This window comes from Crocodylus porosus, unplaced genomic scaffold (genome assembly GCF_001723895.1).
Source record: "Crocodylus porosus isolate Cpor-Errol unplaced genomic scaffold, CroPor_comp1, whole genome shotgun sequence".
Classification (NCBI taxonomy): Eukaryota; Metazoa; Chordata; order Crocodylia; family Crocodylidae; genus Crocodylus; species Crocodylus porosus.
The window spans coordinates 28,229,442-28,250,730 of record NW_017728906.1 but is presented as its reverse complement, the minus strand read 5'-3'; the positions used below and the strand labels follow the sequence as shown (position 1 = coordinate 28,250,730).

Sequence of the window (21,289 nt, the reverse complement as noted above, 5' to 3'; positions counted from 1 at the left end):
CAGTGTTAACAAGAAAGTATGTTGAATATGAATTGAAAGTGTGCCTCTGGAGTTGCAGCCTATCACAATTAAAAGTGAAGATTTTTAAATAGCCATAGGAACATATTTTCAGATGACCTTCCTGAAGTCGCAGAAGTTGGGAGTTCTGTGAGAAGCTGTGGTGTCTTCCTTGATGAAGCTCTCCTATTGGATGCATCAGAAGGAAGAGAAAAGCAAGCAGAATTAATTTCTTCACTATATGCCTCCCTATTAAATTGCCTGACTGCTTTACAGTTTCTGAAAAATCCATGAAATTGCAAATTAAGTAGGTCCGTACAAATGATACAATTTGTGTGTAGACAGGCCCTAAAAGACATATAATTCCATGCATTTCTAGAGCCACTACACATACATCAAGGAAAAGCAGTGTGGTAATTACATATTTCCCCTTCAAGTGGAGTAATGTAGTAACCACCACTAAGCAGAAGATAAAAATGGTGGAAATGGAATTTTCTCTTAAAAAGATATTCACTATGGGGATCAAATATTGCCATTAACCATTAAAATAAAAAAAATGTATGTAAAGGTCAAAATTCTATTTGGCTAATTGTGATGTATAAAGGAAATACAAGACAAGGACAAGAGGGTTCATCAGTAATAAAGAAAATACAGATAAGGAAGCTTTAAGTCAGTTTTCTTTATTACAAAAATGAAGACAAAGGCTGCATAAAATAAAAAGGACTTTGAACAACAAATGAAAAACATGCATAACGTTACATACATTTCTTGACAGTACGTTTGGAAAGATGTTGAGGGTCATTACATTTGCACTAGGCACACATTTTTCAGGGAAAGAACTGAGAGATGGCAGTAGTACTGCATGCATAAGAAAAGCCAAAGGGGCAGAATGTCAGTGAAACACAAATGGGATGGAGAAAAGAAATTAAAAGTTAATGTTTCACAAAGTATTACTATTATTTGAAACCCAGAAACTTTGCTGTTATCTTTTTTTTTTGAAAATGGAATTTTACAGAAATGATAGTCCTTACAGTATTTTACACAGAAGCAGACTGAGTACATAGTGTATGTGACATTTTAATAGTACTGGAAATATACAATGGATCAGATTTGCTCTGCTTGTGCTACACTTCAATGAACGTGTAGCCTAATAAAAATATATATGGAATAATATGATTTCTGAAAATAGTTGTTTTTCCATGGAGAAAAGTTTTAGATTTTTAAAATAAATATTAAATACTATTAAAGTTAATATAATAAAATATGGTGTGCCCATAATGGCAAAAATGTCTGCTATAATTTTTCAGGATTATATAAAATAAAGGTGCAAAAACTGAGTGATAGTAGCAACATGGTTTAAACTCAGTGACTTAAAAATAATTATACTTAATTACTCAGATCCCTACAAACACACAAATGCTTAAATATAAGTACATAAGTAGTTCCATTGACTTTCATGAGATGGATGACTCAGATGCTGAAAGTTAAACTCAGGTGTTAGTATTTGCAAATTGGAGCCTGATGCTCTTGCTCCTCTGACACGCACACTTTTTAATAATTGGGTTAGATGTTTTCAGAAAATATTTCATGACAGATGCTAGTTCATAATCTATTTATGTTTACTACATAGATTTATAAAATGCACGCTATTCATGTGTTAACTTCTCAAACATTAAATTACCTAATGAATTCAAGTACTATATATAACATGCAAATAGTAAATTAGTACCCTCAAAGGTGCACCCTAAACCTTACACATTTTTGTTTGTTAATTTATATAAAACATATCCTATCATATGTTAAACTCCTATCTACTTAATCCAGATTAATTCAGAACAGTATGCGTTCAGCCTTTAATGATTAACAGTTATATTTAATTTCATGTATCATTATTAGTCTGTATTTCATTAAGTATGTGTAATATTTTTCTCTATGACACTATAGAGAGGCATCTACATCACAGTATAGTCTCTTCTACGTGATTAGATTTTCTACTAGTTGTCACAGATGGGTAAGATTGGAAGTCATAAATATTTTAACTACTTAATAGAAATGGAAAACCAATTATTAAGAGACTACAGTGTTAAAGAAAGGAACATTTCTCTGGAGGAATAATTGCCCTCAGACCAGTACAGTGACTGCCAAAAAGGTGAAATAGGCCACTGCACAGATCTCATACACAGGAGGTATTCCATATCAATGAACTGTGCGCGCCTACAAAAATTATGAAACAACTATACCTTAATGATATATGTCTTCAGAGCTACCATTTATAAAGAGATAAATCCTGGAAAATATGCAGATTTTCCAAAGCTGAACTTTTGGCTTCCAAGGATCATAATTTTCTGACATATGCTTTTATCACTAGTATTTAAAAAATAAAATATACATCTAGTGAATATTTGGATAGGTACCATTATGTATTTTCAGGTGTGAGAACCAAGTAATTAGAGGTCACATTATCCTAACTTCTTAGATATTTATTAGGAGCTAAAGGCATGATTGGTCTCATTTCATGCTATTTGGGATCACAGTCTTAATAGCTAACCATGGTGCAGGCTACCATCTCATAAGATGATCTCAGTATCTCGCTACAGCTCTCAGGGTGCATCTACACATGCTATTAGTGCAGCTGAATAAACTCTGACATAATTTGCATCAGAGTTTATTGCTCCCAGATGCAGTGTTTACACATGCGCCAGGACCACAGCATGTTGAGCCATGTCAGAGCAGCCCTGCCTGGCAGGGAGCCTGGGGGATCAGCATGCCAGCCCAGAGCTGCTCTGCCCCAGCTCAGTGTGCTGCAGAGGGGCTAGCTGGGGCACAAAGGTGCTACAGTGCAGGGCTAGCTGGGGGACAGCCCCACCTAGCCTCAGTCACAGTCTACACGTGTTGAGTATGGCTGTGTGAAGTTTTGGTCCCCAATTTGATTCAGTGGAGATTTGGACTGATTTGGTAGCTGAATCTCTGAATCCAAATTGAATCAGAGGACCATTTATCTCTTGGAATTGAATCAGAATCCTCCAAATCAATTTGGATGTGGAAAGATTTGGACATAGACACAGTTTTATATGTTTTTTTTTGTTTACATACCTCTAGGTAGCAGGTGGCTTGTGAATGCTACAATGGTAGGGTGCATGGGGTGTCCAACAGAAGTGTGGGGGGCTCCCCAGCATTCTTGGCAGCAGACCCAGAAGTGGACCAGAAGCACTTCTGGTCCATCATGGAGCATGAAGAGCCCTCCCCCCTTGCTTGGTGCCTCCCTGGCTTGGTGACTGGTGCCTCCTGGGTCTGGGTGGGCACCCAGGGTCCCCCCATGGCCTATCACCGAGCCAGGGGAGTGTGCTCCCCACCCCATTTGCTCCCTGGTGGACCCAGAAGTGGACCGGAACCACTTCCGGGTTCACTGCTGAGCATATGGAGGGCCCCCCACTGCACTCCTGTGGGATGCTTCATCTGCTCCAGCACTGCAGTGTTAACAAGCCGTGCTGGTGCCTTGAGGTATGCAGAAAAAACATTTAAAGCTGTGTCTATGGCTGAATCGCTGATTCTCTGAGTCAGCATGGAATTTTCAGATTCGGATTCAGCTAAATCGAATTAGTGACAGTGATTTGAATCAACGAATTGAATCATTGTCTCTGATTCAGGTCGAATCCAAATCTGAATCAAATAAAGCCCACTTTGCACACCCCTAGTGCTGAGGTGCACCAAATAACTCTGCCATAGGATAGTACTCATGTCAGGCAGTACTATCCTACAATGGAGTTACTTAGTTTACTGCAGCCCAATAACGCTGCATACGTAGACAGTAACACTTTACTGTGGAGCTTAGTCAACTCCACAGTAAAGCACACATGTAAATGCACCCTTTGTAGAGTAAATGTTGAGTATAGAGTGGCTTTTAGAGAAAGGATGCATAGGAACTGGGCTGGTAAAACAAAACAAAATGAATCTCACTTGACTTAAAGTACAAAACTAGATGTCAAACCATCTTAAAGGCTGGCATGCATGATAGAAATGATGGTCTGAATCTGTCTTGTTGCATGAAATAGTTCAAGGTTTATTGGGTCAGAGTGAAAGAGTATGAAGGAGCATAACTCTAACCTTACAGTCAAGTGTCACTCACCTGGAAAGGGAAGACTTAGTTTCCAGTCCCTACTCCCAGGTCCACTGATGTATTTTTCATTAAAGAGTCATTGGATAAAATATACAAAGAGCCACTGGAGCAAGGAGTCTATGTTTTGAAAGAAAGGTCATAGGAGACTAACTTCAGAAAATGGTCCAGGTCTGTGAAATTTTAGCGGAAAGTGACATTTTCCCAAAGGCCTAAGTAAAACATCTAAATCCCAAGGGAGCAGTTTGGAAGAGACAGCCTTAGTGTAAGTATTTCACATTTGGTTAAGAAATAAATATCCATTAAGTGTTCCCCACAATGCAATATACTAGAAGAACAGGTGTCTAACACCAGCTTTTGGATTGTAAGGACATCATGGTAAGCACAGCAAACAGCAACAAAGCAATAAACAACTGTCATGAGAAGTGCTGTACGCTATTATCTTCTGGTAATCTATTTTAAGTGGATCCCAAGAATTAAATAGGCTCCAACCACTCAGAGGTCCGAAAAATGCAATATTTTCAGCCAATCTAGATCATGAACAGAGGATTAGAGACATCTAATGTATATGGCCATTTACTTTGTGGTGCCCTGTTCTTGCTTATTAATTAAGATTGTTAGATCTTCTCTTAGCTAGTTTCAATTTTACAGTCAAATGTCTTTTTTATGGACTGTTGAATGGAGGAAGTTGGTGACAGGATCATGAATCTGAACTAGTTCCAGAAATAATCACACCCTAAATTTGATTATTTGCATATTATTATTCCTTTAGTTAAAATGCTGTAAAGGTCATACTGCTGTTAAACATATGAAAACAGCTTCATTTAGTTTCTTACTTCAGTGTGTTCAGCTTCCTAATTATATCACAACTCTGAAATTTGTTTTTATTTAGCTAGACATGGAATTTTTGGTACGTCTATTGTATAAACATCAACACAAATACAAATATAAAAGACAAATGGACATACATGAAATTTATCTGGTTATTATAATGTAGTCATTTATAAATGCTTATCTTCTTTTAACATAGTGTTTTATGTTCTAAGCATTAAAAATAAAGAATGGTATTCTGACTTGTATTTTTATTGTGCAAAGCACTGATAATTAATTTGTTCATTTTTGGAACTTGTTCCTAATTCAGGTAGCAAAAAAGATAACCTCTTTGAGGAAGACTTTGAAAAAAAAACCCTTTCAACCACAGGCAAACTGGAATGAAAAAATATATTAAAAATATTGCTGTTTTGATTTATATCATGATATGGACACTTTCAAGTATGTACTTTTAAAAGTTTTCTGCACCAGCAATCAGGATTCAAGGCTCAAGTTCAGTAGCAGTATATTTTGGGGACTGCAAAAGTATAAGAGGATGAATATAAGCATCTAAAAAAAACATGACAATACTGCAAAAAAGGAAACACATTATATTGGCAATCATAAAAGCTAAGAATCTTTTTTTATAATTTCATCATTTAAAGAACACACTCGCTTATTTAACATTTAAGCCCTGCTGACGGCAGAGTACTAAATTAAGTTTGTGAAGATATATTTATCACTTTAATATGGCATAAGCTGCAGAGTGGAAGCTGTTAAGTGTAGCTCTACCAACTATAATTTGATTTACATTGAATCCTCTCCTTCTTCCCTGCTCCTTCCTGTGAGAAAGCATAATATTAAAACAAACTGTACAAGAATGCTCTCTTCCTAATACTTTAATGATCAATGACTACATCTATATATTAGGTACTAATGTCTGGAAATGTGTGACAGTCTGAAAGACAGCCCAAGGACAAACTGGGTGTGTCTACATGAGACACTAACTATGCAGTAGTGTGCCAGGCAAAAACCACATTAATATGCTACTAAACTGTAGTATTAGGCTACTGCATAGTAAGCATCACTAAAATCCTGTGCACCGACACTACTGTACAGTAGCACAAGTTCCTGTGCATGATTTAGTACGCAGTTAAGCAAGTACTAAACTTAATGCGCAGTAACTAAAATGCATTAATGAACATGTAGATGTGCTTATTGGGTCCTAATTGTTCTTTTACTTTCAATGGTTTAAAGACCACATCATTTTAATGGGTCAGATCCCTGTTCCAAATGAAGCACCCTTAGCTCCTGCTGTAGAGAATATGGGCTAAGAAAAGGAGTTGGTTGCCTGCTGTTACACTTAATATTCAGCAACAAGATGCAACTTAGAATAAATATGAGATTTCACTAACTTAACCAAAGGACTGATCTAGTCTCCAGCTGGTCCCAATACCAGGGGGAGAAGTTAAAATTACAGAAAGCTGATCCATTATCTCATTCCCCATGGGTATATAACAATGTGCTACCTCAGGGATTGATAAGAGACACTAATGAAATTGTCTCTTAAGCCACAAATTTAGGTTCTATTACAGTTTTCACTGTTTCTGCAGCGAGTCTAAGCAGCTGAGATCATCAGACTACACCTCATTTTGTAGCTGCCTGTCTGCAATATCAGACATATTTGCTATGATAACAATGTCATCAACACAAAAGCACAGCAAATGAGGAGCAGCAGTAGGTAAACTCTTTAGAAACTTTTATACACATGCTTTTAGATAGTGTTTGTATCATTTTATAAATGGAAAAACAAAGAACACTTAAGTTATTTTATGCCCCAAATGTTGTATTAAATAATATTAAGTTTGCAAGACAAGCACAGCAAAACTAAAAACATATCAAAACTAAGGTTGTCTGTGAAAAGTTAATTCAGATTCCTCATTTATTATTCCATGATCCCATATTATTTTTCTATGGGACCCTTGCCACATCCATAAGCAAGGCGGATAATGCTCAATGAATAAGCAGCTTTTTGATGTTTCCGTGTCATTTAGTATGTGGCCCCAAACCTTACTTATTGCACATTATTCAAACTCTGCCATAAAAAAACAGAAGTATGAATGTCTTCATGGACTTGTATGTGGTGCTTATCACTGTCATCTGAATGCTCTAGAAATGCTATTTCCAGCACCCCAGTTACATAACAGATCATTTCCATTTGGCAGATTAAAACCTATTTTCCCTCTATATAGACTAGTTATTAAAGGGAATAAAATATATTTTGTCAGTGCATTTCACAACTGCTTGCTGATATCAGAGTATGGCTGAATCTCAGGCATCACAGATTTTTCTCTGCTATTCTACCCTTGTTTCCTACCAAGTCTGACCATTCTACTCCTGATTCTCAGACTCAATCTCCTTCAAATAGACTTCCTGATCTTGTCTCACTGAAGGCACTTTGCTTCATATTTCCTGAACCAGACCTAATCTCCTCTTTACCTGGAACCTTCATGAAATCTGAGTCTTCAGAAGCCCAAAAAGGGGCTTCAAGTCCCCTGGACCACCTGTTCCCTTCCATCTACTATTCTAAGTCTCCATGCTCAGCATCTCCCAGTCCTTTAGCCCCTCCCTCTTTTCCATCCAGTACTAAGGAACAATCTACTTGTTGAACAGGACAACCTGGTCTTGTCCATTTCTTGCCCCCTGTGCATGCCAGTCATTTTCTTTCCCCCTGTATATTGGCTAGGCCCTGACAGAGAAAGGAATAAGAGCATGAAAGAGGTTTCTGTATGGCACACTGGCAGCCAGAAGAGTCCTCTTAAGGGCAAGTCCTGGTCGGAACATGTATCCCTGAGTTGGAGGAAGGTCAGAACAGTTAAATTTAGGTAACACTTTCAATAAGGCCGCTGACAGACGTGAAAAAAACCCCAAAGCAAACAGAGCTTTACTGGAAGAGAAAGTGCATTAGCTTGACCCAGCTCCCAGCATCTGTATAGATTACATGCCTCAGAGACGTTTTTTAGCACTTTTATTTAATAGTTGATTGAATCAGCTGTTAGATAAAACATTAAAAATCCCTGCTGAAGCTCACAATCTGTACAGACACTGAGCGAGCCGGATCAAACTGACACGATGCCTCTTCCTGGCATATGCTATGTTAGGCATGGGGGCGCACCGAGCTGAAAGTAAAGCATTGGTTTTTTGTTCCCCGCCCCCGCATCTGTAAGAAGCCTAAGTATCTATTGAGCTTATATGTAAAAACAGTGATTTTCAAATTGGGCAATTTTTCATTTAAAAAACTTAAAGGCACATTTATAACACAAAAGCAACCCATATGGCAAATTTCAAGTACCTGCATGAAAACATGGAAGTGCTAGAATATTCTGGACAGTTTGTATGGATATATCTTTTCATCATAGACAAAATTATGTATTTGGTTTGAATCTTGTTTTTAGAGATGGCTACAAGTAGCTGAAACCTTCCTAAAAAGGTCAGCCTAAGACAATACACCAGTATGTAAATATTGGTGTGAGCTATTAGTATTTGGCAAAAGTTATAAACAACTTAAAACAGAGTTTTAGAACAAGGTGGCACTCCTAACCACACTGCTGCACATGCACAGAACATTTTCTAAGAAATCTCAACTACTTTTTTAAAGTCTAGGTTCTGTAGTCACTTCTCAGCTTGGGTTCCAGAACAGCACAAAACTTAAGCATGTCTTAAATTTTAAAAAGTTGACTAGTGTCATTGAAATCAAGTATATAGTTGGGTGCTTTGTTATATAGAAATGGGATTTTTCATGGGCTGAAATTATTTACTCACTTAAGTGACTTGCTGAATTTGGCCCCAAATGTTTAATTACAATGACTAATTATCTTGAAAAGCACTTGTGAGTTTCCATTCTGTCATACTAGTGTTATGCTTCTATAACTAAATTCAGATTAATTGAATTGGAGTGGCATAAAAGTGACGTTATACGATAATAAATAAGTGTCAAGGATGAAATTTTGGCCAATGAATTCAGCAGGCATTTTGTCTTTCTTTGACTTAGATAGGGTTCAATATTTCAAGCAAGGAGCTTGCTAGATTGGCCTTGAATATTCTTTGTTGTGGTAGATATTTTAATTAAAAGATATAAATGTTTTCCTTCCTCTTGAAGCAAGCACTAGGAGTTAGACTGGTGCAATTTGGGAAAAAGGAACAGATAGCCTCTTGTGCGTGAGATCAGTCAGTTTTCTAAATTTACATTGCCATTGGCAGCATATGATAAAAGACAATTCATGGTAATTACAAGTAAAAAAACCTTCAGGAACAAATTGATGTTTTTTAACAATATGGAAACACTGCTGATGAAGATGCTCAGGTTTTCTTTAGTAATAATATTGAGATTTGACAAAGTAAAATTGCTTTTGTAAAAAAAATATAAAAAGTATGGTACAAAAACAATAAAGGAAAATATTTCAACATACTGTGCTATTCTTCTCAATCTCTGTGTTCTGTTGTGAGAACATATAGTATTTTAAAATCACAGGATTTCACAGGACTTTTTTCTTTGAGGAAAACGTCGTAAACTAAATCTTAGCTCTCCCTCAGTTCTCTCCCAGATTAGTTTACTTGTAATAGGATTATGCTTTACATGCACTTAGTCCCCGAAGCTGCAATACCAATAAATATAATATGGGTGTAAAATTATGTCCATGCGCATCCCAACTAAAGTGAATGCATGTCAATAAGGAAAATAAAAGCTCCGCCACGTGTAGTTGATTGTAGCATTAATGTCCACTTTTTAAGCATGCCAAATCATATCTAGTTTCCCGTTCTTTTAAAATACAGGATAAATAACCCTGCATTACTTGTCTTTCAAGACTAACACTATGGTATAGAAATAATGGTTAAGAATGGTAGCTTTTCATTTTCAAGAAGTAGACCCAAGGGACCTCTTAGGATATTACTCTGAGGGTCCTATCACATACATAGAGGAATATTGATAGAGAGGAACAAAGAAAGTAAATTAGATTAATTTGCATTATGTAATGCAATTTTTCATTTAAACATTTTGCAAAAGGACTGATGAAGCAATCATTTAGTAGGGCAAGCAATACATAAATATGTCAAATAAAGACATCATAATGTGTAGGAGGATTAATACAGAAAAAATGTTCCCGTGAAAGACAGATAAAAGTCAAGCAAGGAAACCAACAGCATCCACAATAACATACACATGTCTATGCACAAAATAGACTAGTGAAAAACTGAATAAAATAAATCATGTTTCTCTACATTATGTTACATGGTCAGTCTTAATCAATTTGTATTCCTCTGAAATCTTATAGGGTTTCCATACTGAAGAATGCTACTTGTGAGAATTTTCCATGCATTAATTGATAAGTACTTTTCTATGATAGCAATTATTATTGACTATGTCAAGAGAGTTCCAGAAAAGTCCACTTTTTATCCAGGTCTGTATTTACCTTAATCATAAAATTCCCAGGTAAAAGAAGAAAACATACAGGTTGTCACAAGAACAACATCAAAACATGCACAAAAGACTTATGGTTACAATGAAAGAAAAAACAGCAGTGTTCTGCTGCCAGGATTGGCTTCCATTTTCACCTCTAGTGCCTTCGCAGCATCTATCTGCATGGACGAGGATTGTTACAGAAAATCAGGAGTGTAAGAGAGAAGTACGTTTGAGAAAAAAAAGTGGAAAAGTTCATAAAATATTTGAAAAAAAGAAAGAATTAAAAGGAAAAAAGTGACAGTGAGAAAGAAAAAAAGAGAAAAAATAATTAATGCATTGTTTATACAACGTGAGACAGCTGTTTAAAAACAATCACTCTATAGATCAATAAATTACACTGAAAATATTTTAACTGAAGTGCGTTTGAAGTCACAGGAGAGACAGACTGGACACTGAAGTTTCTAACTTACAAATGATACCTTATTTGTACAGAATCAATTCATAACTCTCACACTTGCCCAGTAATCAGTGGCAACACTGTTCTGGAAGAATTACCTTCATAGGCATTCTCTCTGCCTTGGGCCATATCTAGCCATGTAAGTATGGGCATACTTTGTTTTAAGTACATCAGCAGTCTCAGTAAACAAGCTGGAGTCTTTGGCTGAGTTGGGGCCTCATAAATAGTTTTTAAGCTAAACGGAATGATTGTAAGAGAAAAAATGCAAACAATTCTAACTAGTGACGATGATCCTATGTAGTGGACTCTACAAACTTCCAGGAAAACTCAAATGAGCTCATTTTCTGTTTGGAAGAATGCTTGTGAAAAGAAAAAAGCTGTAAATATATGAGTAACGATCTATTCTACGAATATTCATGAAGACTTTTGTTGAATCAGGAATCCAGAAGGAGAACCTCTAGCTCATATGTAAAGCAATATTCAATACCAGTCCACATGCTAAAATACGTATGCTTATATCAGTTGTCAAATTATTAATTGTGAAAAATGAACACATTCTATAAAAAATGCCTGTTCATAGACTGTTCCTCATCACAGTTTGTCAAATGAATGGCTTGCTGCAAGTAGTTCACCCAGCTTTTATATTTAGACTGTGATAAGAGTGCCAGCTTATGCCAGCTGTGAAGGCTAAGCTTTGTAATGTGGGCAATTTTTTCCGTGGAATTTGACTGAGATTGCAGAGCTCACTTTACATAGGTCACTGGACAACTAGCAGATGATACAGATTTTTGGACTAATGGGTTAGTGGGAAAAGTTTCCCATCTCCAGAGATGTTCAGGTCTCACAAACTCCCCACAGCTGACATGGCAGCACACTGCGTGGGGTATTAATTACACCATTAATTATACTCAATTGTATTTATTGATATTTCATATTTATTGATATTTCTTTGGCACACATGCGGTGACACAGCTAACTATATTAGGTTCAATATTCACTCTTTATGGAAATACTATCAAAGGTCCAATTTTGTAAATTCGTGTAGCAGTTACAATATGCTTACATATCTGAACCTCCATAAGCATATGTAATATTTCTTGAAAGCAATATAAAACAACACTTCATTTAAGATTAAGAATATTAACTAACATTAGCAAGTTAAGTGTACCTTTCTAAAAGGATTTAAATAAAAACAATTCAAATGTAGAAAAACGTATACAGACTGGGCACGTCTACTTGCTCTAGCAAGTACTAAATGACTACACAGTAACTGCCGTTATTGCACAGTCCTATGGAGCTTGAGTCGTTTCTGACCCTACTGTGCAGAGCAATACCACTGTGCAGTAGTGTCAGCATCACAGTTTGTGCTAGCTGATGCTACATTGCTGTAAAGATGAGCTTCATTGCCATGGCTCATTGCTATGATGATGTAGTGTCTCATGTAGAGGCGCTCACTGAGTAATAGCCCTGGGTATTTAAATGTAGCTAACTTAAAATAATGACTTTTCAGAACTGGTAATGGTAACAGTGAACGTAGAAGGGAGCATCCCCCCCAAAAATGTAGCTCAATATATATTGTGCAAGTCCCTGATTATAATAATATAATAATCATTTAAATGTATATGCCACTGCCATAGGTAATACAGGATCCATTTTGTCAGGCACTGTACCAACACACATTGAGAGAGAGTCTTCCTCCACTGTTTACAATCTAAACAGAAAGAGGGACAGAGGGTGTGAGAAAGCCTTATAATGCCCTTTTAACAGATAGGGAACTGAGGCACAAGCAGTTAAAAGGACTTGCTCAAGGAAACATGTCTGGATTTCACACTTATACCGTTTTACCGGTGCTTTTCAAACTTGGCCTACAACATGAAATGCTGCCTTTGATCTTGTGTGATTTTTTAAATAGGAATAGTAGGGATCCCTCAAATATTCACAGACATACTTGAATAGCATGTTGAAAAGACCAAAAATATAACTAAATAAAACAGTTACTTGAGATTTAAAGAAATTATCCTTAAAATAGATGTGCAGTGCATTTTTGAAGGAGTAATGTATATCTGAGCTTTCCAAATCAGTATTTGTCTTTATGAAGTATTATTAAAACCAGCCTGAAAAGGTGCAGTTTGTTTTCCTGAAAATCAACTAAGGTATGTTCTTAAGAGTTTAATTTTTTAGCAAATATTTGAGAAGCTTAATTGATTTGTGACAGTTATTTTTATACTTCTCTCCCATACATATTCCACAATAATATGTGAAATGACTTTATCTCCAACTTAGTGCTGTACTAGTCCCTTAAAACTTCAAAGTAACATATTACTTGCAATTAGATTTAATATGATAGCTTACTATGAATAATACAAATAAGAGTATTGTCCATTGACTCCGTGGTTAAATATTTCAACACTGCTTTTCTTAAAGTTTGTTTTTCATTCAAACAATAAGCAAGCCTTAAAAACTAACCATTCCCAAGGGAAAAAAAAAGAAAACTCTCTTTAGCTAAAGTAAAAGTTCTGTTCACACAAAGTTATTTCTCATTTTTTGAGCTTTTTTCTCTGGTTGATTAGTTTTTGTTTTTGCTATGCTATGGATGAATGTACTGCAGTGTGCCTGGTAATGATATGCAGACCTTTATTGACTTGTCTTTCAAATGTCCTACTTTCCTTCGCTATGAGTCGGGCCAATAATGATAGTGTGAGCTTGTTTATGAGTTTGTGTCTCCTTTTGATTCACATCAAGTGCTCCACTGTCAATGTTTGTAAGTGATTTCTAGTCTGCTAAGTGTAAAAACCATTAGAGTCTTTGCAGGGAATGGAGCAAGACAACTATTCCTACCCTACAGCGAGAACACGCCATTCCAGTCAGAAAAATGTGCAACCCTCCTTAATGAGAGACTGTTCTTATACCACACATTTCTAGTATTCTTTTGCAAAAACGAATGTGTGTGCTATGGTTTTTACTGGCTATGGTTATTATTTCAGAGTTCGGAGGGGACCATCGATGTGTTGCCAGTTTGGTTATGCATTTCTTTACACATACTTTATTGACTGGATTCCTAGTCATGTGTCATATACTCATAGCATGAAGCTGATAGTTCCTCAAATATACCTAGCTCTCATAGGTGTCACTACCATGTGGAACGTGGCTCTTCTGCTCATATGCAATAAAGGAAGATTCTGCTGGAAAATAAAATGAAGCTCCCTCCTGTGAAAGTCAAAATTGTTTAGGATTATGCTTTGCATACCTTTTGCTTGCTGTGTTCTCCAGAATGAATTCAATGATCGGGCACAAGTTCTTACAACTAGTCCATTTCCCCTGCCTTCTGGTTTTGGTATGACAATACCCATCAAATTATCAGTAACTTATTTAAGATAACTTAGTAGGCTGGACACTTCAGCTTTGCTTTGCTTTGGATGCACCAATATTGCTATTTGAAAATTTCCCGAGAGTCATGCAACATTGGTATCTTCAATGCTGTGCATACGATGCATTGTATTTCATTCTTTCTTCATGGTTTGACTATAAACAAACTTGACAGGGCAGAAGAAGCCTTCATGGCTGCACTGGGGAATCTTTCCATCTGGTAGATATCACCCTGACTCTTGACTATTTTGCCTCTACAAAGATGTTCACATGACACTGTGCAGCTACTTTGCGATAACCTCTAATTACTAAATTCTCAGAACCAACCTCCCAAGAAATTCAAGCCTTACATCAAAGTTTGAATAAAGGAAGTCTTGGCACAGGAAAGGTATGAAATTATTGGTCTGTAATTAAAAAAAAAAAGACACCAAACAACACCTTGCATATGGCTCCTCTGCCACTCCCTTGTAGCTGCCTGGCTGTCTGTCCCAGAGGAACAGGCAGGGAAGGGTTAACCTGCCTACCCAGTGACTGTTAGGTGGCACTGAAATCCTGGCCGCTGGTCTGGGACTGTACACATACATTTGTCTGCTTCGATGCGCTAGAGATCCAGCATGTTGGAGCAGACTTGATTAACTGTGTCTGCTCTGCATGTGAGTTGCGGTGCTCAGCGTTGCATTACATACATTTGTATAAAAGGCAAAATGTGCATCAGTGTTGATAAAATGGCGATGGTATGCTTTTGAACTAAAACACCTTCAATTTGTTTCAAAAGCATCTTCAAAAGCAGTGCTGCCATTTTCTCAGCACTCACGTGCATTTTGCCATTTATACAAATGCATGCACTGTGCTGAGGTGCAACCATGTGTATAAATGGCCCTTAGGTCTAAAAACTTAGAGAATCATGGCAGTTCTCACTAGCCTTTAACTAGAATCATGAGACTTGTAATCTAGTAGAATGAGTTGAGCTACTGGTACATAATTTACCTTAATTAAATTCTTATTTGAATATTTGTGGTACTGGTAGTCTCTCACAAAATTCCACAGAAAGGAAGTACCATAGAAAAAATATTATCCTTTTCATATTTTTTCTCTATTTTTACTGATATGACACACTTCCGTGTACTGTCATTTAACAAGTCTGCTTTCTGAGCCCATCCTGCAGTTATCAGTTATTACTAGCTGAAATTAATTCTTATTAGGTTTTGGTTGCTGGCAGCACAGTAGAATCAGTGTATCTAAGAATGACTAACTGGAATCCCGTTCCTTCAATATCCAGCAGACTGTTTCATTACAACCCCTGGATGGAAGTTACACTTAAGATGTGATTAAACAGTTAATCACTACTTAAGGTGTAAACTGGCCACACATTCGGGAATAAACTGCAGAATTAAAACACGAAACCAGCTTCAGAGTTAATACACAAAATATGCATAATAATTTTGAAGCTGTTTCCATCACATCTTAAACTGAGTGTGGCAGGGATCACCTCAGATCTGGACTGCTTCAGGGTTCAAACCGTGGAGCCATTCTGATCTGCTGATGATTCGCTGATTGTCAGCCTGTTCTGGAAACTACACAGGGGCTTTAACAGCCTCACGGGTCCCTGGAGCCGGAGAATGATCAGCTGATTGTTTGGCATCCAACCTGCTGGTTCAGGGGGAGCCTGGGATCATGATTTCAGGCTCCCCCTGTACTGACAATATGGAAAGACTGTGATCTGATCCCTGATTTTGTTTCTCATTGTCGTAAATTCCCTTGGAGATGATTTCCCTTTGAGTACATTCCCTTCAGATGTCATAAAGCTGTCATCTTAGTCAATATTGATTATTTAAAATATTTCTATGGCACGATGAACACTGACATCTTTGTTACTACAGGGCAAAGCATGAAGATCACAGAGAATATCACATATTAAACAAATTGTCCATCTTTACCCATCACTAAATGACTTGGGTCAGGATGAGTGAAGGTGCTTTAGTACAAGTGACAGCCATTTGTTCAAAAGAGTAAGCAAGATGCTCAACATTGTGACAGGAAAGGTCATTCGTTTCATGAGAACAGCACAGAGACTCTTCTTGGCTGTTAGTACAAAAGACCCTTAATGGATGCAACATTTAAAATAAAAACCTTTTTCTTTAAAAAGAAAAGAAAAGTGCATAGCAAGCAGAAGAAAAACAAATACAAACAAACATGACACACAAAAAACAGGCTGACAGAGCTGCTAGTTATTTTTATCCTAGATTGATTTTTATTGTTTCCTTAATAGATTTGCATTGGAGTAGAATAAAGGAAGAAAGCAACAGTGGCTTGTTAGTATAAAACCACTCATTCAGCTATGTTTCAAAACATATCTATCACCTTTACACAAGATACCACTACCATTTAGCTAACAGGCTTTTTAATAGCAATATATTACTACTGCTAGATAGCGTGAAAAAATCATTGGATATGTAGAAAATGTGATGACCACAATAACCAGTACAACAATAAGTCAGGAAAAGGTTTAATTAAATAAATGTTCTGCCACTAACTATTGGAAATATATGTTACTCACATAAAAGATCCTGACTGCAAAAAGATTAGCAAACCCTGCATTATCTTTCAAGGTTTGCAATGTACATTACTTATGTTTTCTGATTTGCAATTGTACTGGCTCAGATCTTTCAGCTGTGATCTGGATATTTTGTGCCTGGCAGGCAGCTGGATCTCCCCAACTGCTGAAGAATCGGCAGCTTCTGTGGGATCCTTGAGAAGTCCTATAGCTTATGACACTAGAGGCGCTGCATATGAAGTTGTTCTACATGATGCTGAAGCCAACAGAGGATTAGCTATAGAATCAAGCATGTGTAATCAGCTCCTCTGACACCTACTCCCTCACTAAACCCAGTAGAAACAGAGCATAGTAAGGGTGTTGTTACAGGTTACCGTTCACACGTGTTAAGGGTTCTTAAAATGGGAGTGTCTGTACATTAAGGCAGGAAAAGGTGAGCTAAGCCTGTCTCAGATCAGAGACATTCCTCTTCAGGTGGGGATTAATTTCTGCTAGTGTTAGGGAGCTCATGTTGCAGTCATGTCAGACTGTTCCCCAAGGCTAATTTGAGTTGGGAGTGGTCATCTAGTAGCCAAGGATATACCGCTCCCAGCGGACAAACCATCCTGCACTACGTGACAGCAGGGAGAGGCAACAGCAAGGGAGCCCTAAAGGTAAGAATCCCCCCCCCTTATGTTGTCTCCAGGCTTCCTCCCCTCTCCCCACTACTCCCATTCTGGGCTCCCCCACCTCCCCTATACCCTGTAGCTCACTCCTCCTGCCCTAGCCTTTTGGGGCTCACCCTACAACCCCCTATCTCATGGGGGACTCACCCCCTGGTCCATTTACACCCCTGATACCTTAAGACACATCTCTCTCTCCCCGGCACTGTGAGGTTCACTTGCCTTCATGTCCCCCAGGGGCTCATCCCCTTCCCTTCTATCCCTTGGAGCTCACTCTCCACCCAATCTCCTCCTCCCCATCACCCCCCATGGCTCCTGTGGTAGCAGGCAGGGACACCTGATGCCATCACTGCTGCTGCTGGGTTGAACCCAGCCCCTAGAAGCTGCCAAAGGATAGTGGGGAGCTGCAAGGCAATGGGTCCCAATCTGGGTTGGGGAGGGAGGGGAAATGGATTGGCAAGGTCCTGATCAGTGTGGAGGGGCTAGATCTGGGCTCAGGGAAGCTAGCAGGACCCCAATCCTGGAGCCTGTACTGCTCTAGAAAGCCATTAAGCAGGGCAGGCATGGAGCAGACTTACTATACCTCTGCTTGCCAGCCCTCTAGGGGCAGGTCACTTCAGTCCAGTTTATGGAAGGTGAGTCCACTTTATGGAGGGTGATTAATTCTTAATTTGTGATTCCTCACAACACAGGCTAGCTTTATAACCCCGATGAAAATTCGCTGGAGTTAGCACATGTTAACTACAATGTGTAACAATACCTTAGGATTGGGACATGGTATGAACCTTCTCCTACAGAATAGGTAGAAAGCCCACAGTTTAATTCCTGAGCAGGTATTCTAACCAGCAGGGAATTATATTAAAATTGAACACTTTTTTTTCAAATGAAAGAAGCCATGGCTCCTGTGCTTTGAACTCAATGGTACTAAAGCAAGTTAGGTGTGCTCTCAGCAGTTCTACTAGATGTGCTGCTCAGCTCTGCCTAAAAAGTAAATCCTCAACAGATGCAGTAGCAGAACTTTAGGTACTAAACAACAGTTCTGAATCTACAAGGTTTTAAGTAACAGCAATTTTGCAATAAAAACATTTTGTGTGCATCAATCATTTACTGAACCACACGGATTCTCTACAGAGTCATAAACAATGGGCACATTCAACTATGCTGTGTTCCCTGTTCAATCAGTGTTCCCTGCTGCTGTGTAGTTTCCACACTTTGTTGCAGAATTACAGCATGGGCAGCCATTTTGGCATTCATTTTTGAGACACCCATGTACTAACATTTGTAAATGTATTTGATTTAAACATGTGAGTAGATGCATTGAAGTCAAAGATAATAATCACCTGCCAAAAGATAAAAACTTATAAGGACCATGCTCCAACTTTCAGAATTTTGGTCTGGCTGTTCTTGTAATGGGAACAGCAATGCTGTGTTTTTGAGGATGGGATCAAAGATGCTATAGTGAATGCTGTTTAGAGTTTTAGCATCTCCTGGCAGAATAATTCAGATCCTTTAAAAAAGCTTCTACAGAATTTCCATATGATGTTAATTTCACACCCTCATTAGGCCTTGCAAAAATAGTTGTCAAGGAAACTAATTAGTCCTACAATCATAATTGCAATAATTATCCATATCAAGAGGAATACATGCTAAATGTTGCAGCAGTCTGAATTCTCCTTAATGCTAACAGAGGTGATACGAAACAACTGACAGAAAAGACATCTTATAAACCATGTTTATAAAATAATTTTAAAAGTTCCATCTCCTTTTAGATGTTGGTTACCAGAACTGTCTTATAAATGAAATCAGAGCTTTGTTCCCATAGTATTTATAGTATTTGCATTAATGATTGTAAATAATGCATGTAATTGTAAATGTATAAAGTTATATTGCATTGCACTGAATAGCATCAGATTAGAATTAAGATAAAAATTCCATACTCTTCAACAGATCCAAATATGTCATACTTTTTGAGAGATCAGTTTCTCTTTTATGTATTTCATAAAAAATATTGATTGCTTTATTTGTAAGAGCTTTTACTTTGATGGGAAGGGTATGCTTTATCTTTCTCCTCCATTTCGATCATGTGCTAAAATTATAATTCTGAACTCTGACAGAGCAATGTTTCTGTTTCAAAAAGACTGATGTTCTAAGGTACATCCTTTCACTACAGGTTCAAACTGTAGAAGCTGGATTGGAGGTAGAAGCTGGATTGTGAGGGAAGTAAGCCTCACTAATGACCTTGTCACACCTTACCCTGAAAACCTCCCAAATGTTAATCAGTTTAGTGTTAATTGGCTTAGTGGAGCAGTTACGCCTTAAGGTGAAAAACCATCTCTGACTGTCCTTTACCTGTACAGTTGTGACTTGCCACAAGAGGCTTGGTGAGCAGGGTTAGGACCAGCTTGTGGCTTCTGCTGGGCAGAGAAAACCCAATAGCCCTGGAGCACCTAGCAGCTGCGGTACCTACTCCAGTTGTTTGGACTGGCTCTGCTCCCACCAGGCAGAGTGAGTCAGTTTGAGTCCCAGCACCTCCTGCCTCCACTCAGGCTGGCTCACTCTGCCTGGTGGAAGCAGAGCCAGTCTGAGTGGCGGCAAAGGCACTGTGACCTCCAGGTGCTCTGCAGCTGTGGCACTTACTTGCCCTGGCATGCGTGGGGGATGAGGTGCCATGCCCAGCCCTGCTGCACCCTGGCATCCCCATGGATGTAACTCGGGGGGGGGGGCATTGAATCATGGGGTGCTGGAGGATTTCATCTTCAGAGGAATAGTTATTGAGAGTGTCCACACTTCAATGGAATAGGGGCAAAATTAGGTGGATTAGAAAAAATCATGCCCTGGAATGGCATAACTTTAAGATGAATAATGAATGCTTTAAAACACATAAAAGGTGTTAATGTGCAGTCAATTCAAAGGTTAAGAGCTCCAGAAACTGCCTAAAATTATAATGTAACAAGGCCCTAAAGACCCAAACAAACTTCCACTGCTGTACCTCAACTAAATAACCTTGGTTCCACTAAACTGGATAGGATTTTACAGTATTCTTACCAAATTCAGTAAAATCCTTCCCATTTTTTCCTCTAATTCCTTACATGTATAAATGCCAATAACTGGATTTCTGATAACTTACAGTAAGTTGTTCTTAAAGGCTACGGATAGACATTCAAAAAGCCTAAGCCTGAATTGCTTCAATCTTTGCAGGTTAGTCTGGCTAGGTTGGATCAGTTTGTAACTGCACAGATATCCCAGAGATGCAGGCACATGCCTGCAGTGGCTCAGGCTAGAAGCTGGGTGGGGAGGGTGCTAGAGCAGCCCTCCCTTCCCCTCCACAAAGCTGAGCTGAGGAGGGGAGGTGGCCTGGCTCTGGCAGGATGCTTGAATTAGGGAAGGGTTCTTCCCTCCCTCTTCTGAACAGCTCAGCAGGGAATTGATAACATAATGTGTATCACCCAAAGGTTAGTGAGGAACTAGTTAGGGAGCTTCTGGAGGGGCTGGACGTATTCAAGTCAGCCGGCCTGGATGATCTCCACCCTAGAGTTCTAAGAGAATTGGCCGAGGTCATTGCAGGACCCCTGGCACAGCTTTATGAGCACTCGTGGTGCCCTGGTGTGGTGCCGGAGGACTGGAAGAGGGCCAACGTGGTTCCCATCTTCAAAAAGGGGAGGAAGGAGGACCGAGGAAACTATAGGCCAGTTAGTCTTACCTTGATCCTAGGCAAGCTGCTTGAGAACATTATACTGGCACACATCCATGAGGGGCCAGCAGGGGACTGCATGCTTAGGGGCAACCAACACAGGTTCATCAGTGGCAGGTCCTGTCAGACCAACTTGGTGGCCTTCTATGATCAGATTACTAGATGATTAGATGCAGG

General features: G+C 38.5%; 1 protein-coding gene across 2 annotated transcripts in view; it reads right to left on the bottom strand.

Annotated features, from left to right (window-relative positions):
* NCAM2 (neural cell adhesion molecule 2) overlaps nt 1-21,289 on the bottom strand; it is a 529,363-nt gene that overhangs the window by 29,670 nt on the left and 478,404 nt on the right. The window contains exon 16 of one of the 2 annotated variants that reach the window (XM_019528767.1): nt 9,362-10,558. The exons of the other annotated variant lie outside the window; for it this stretch is intronic. Coding sequence (XP_019384312.1) covers nt 10,452-10,558 — 107 coding nt within the window. The 3' untranslated portion in view covers nt 9,362-10,451. Of the gene's footprint in view, nt 1-9,361; nt 10,559-21,289 lie in introns of those variants that run through there. 2 annotated transcript variants of the gene reach the window in all.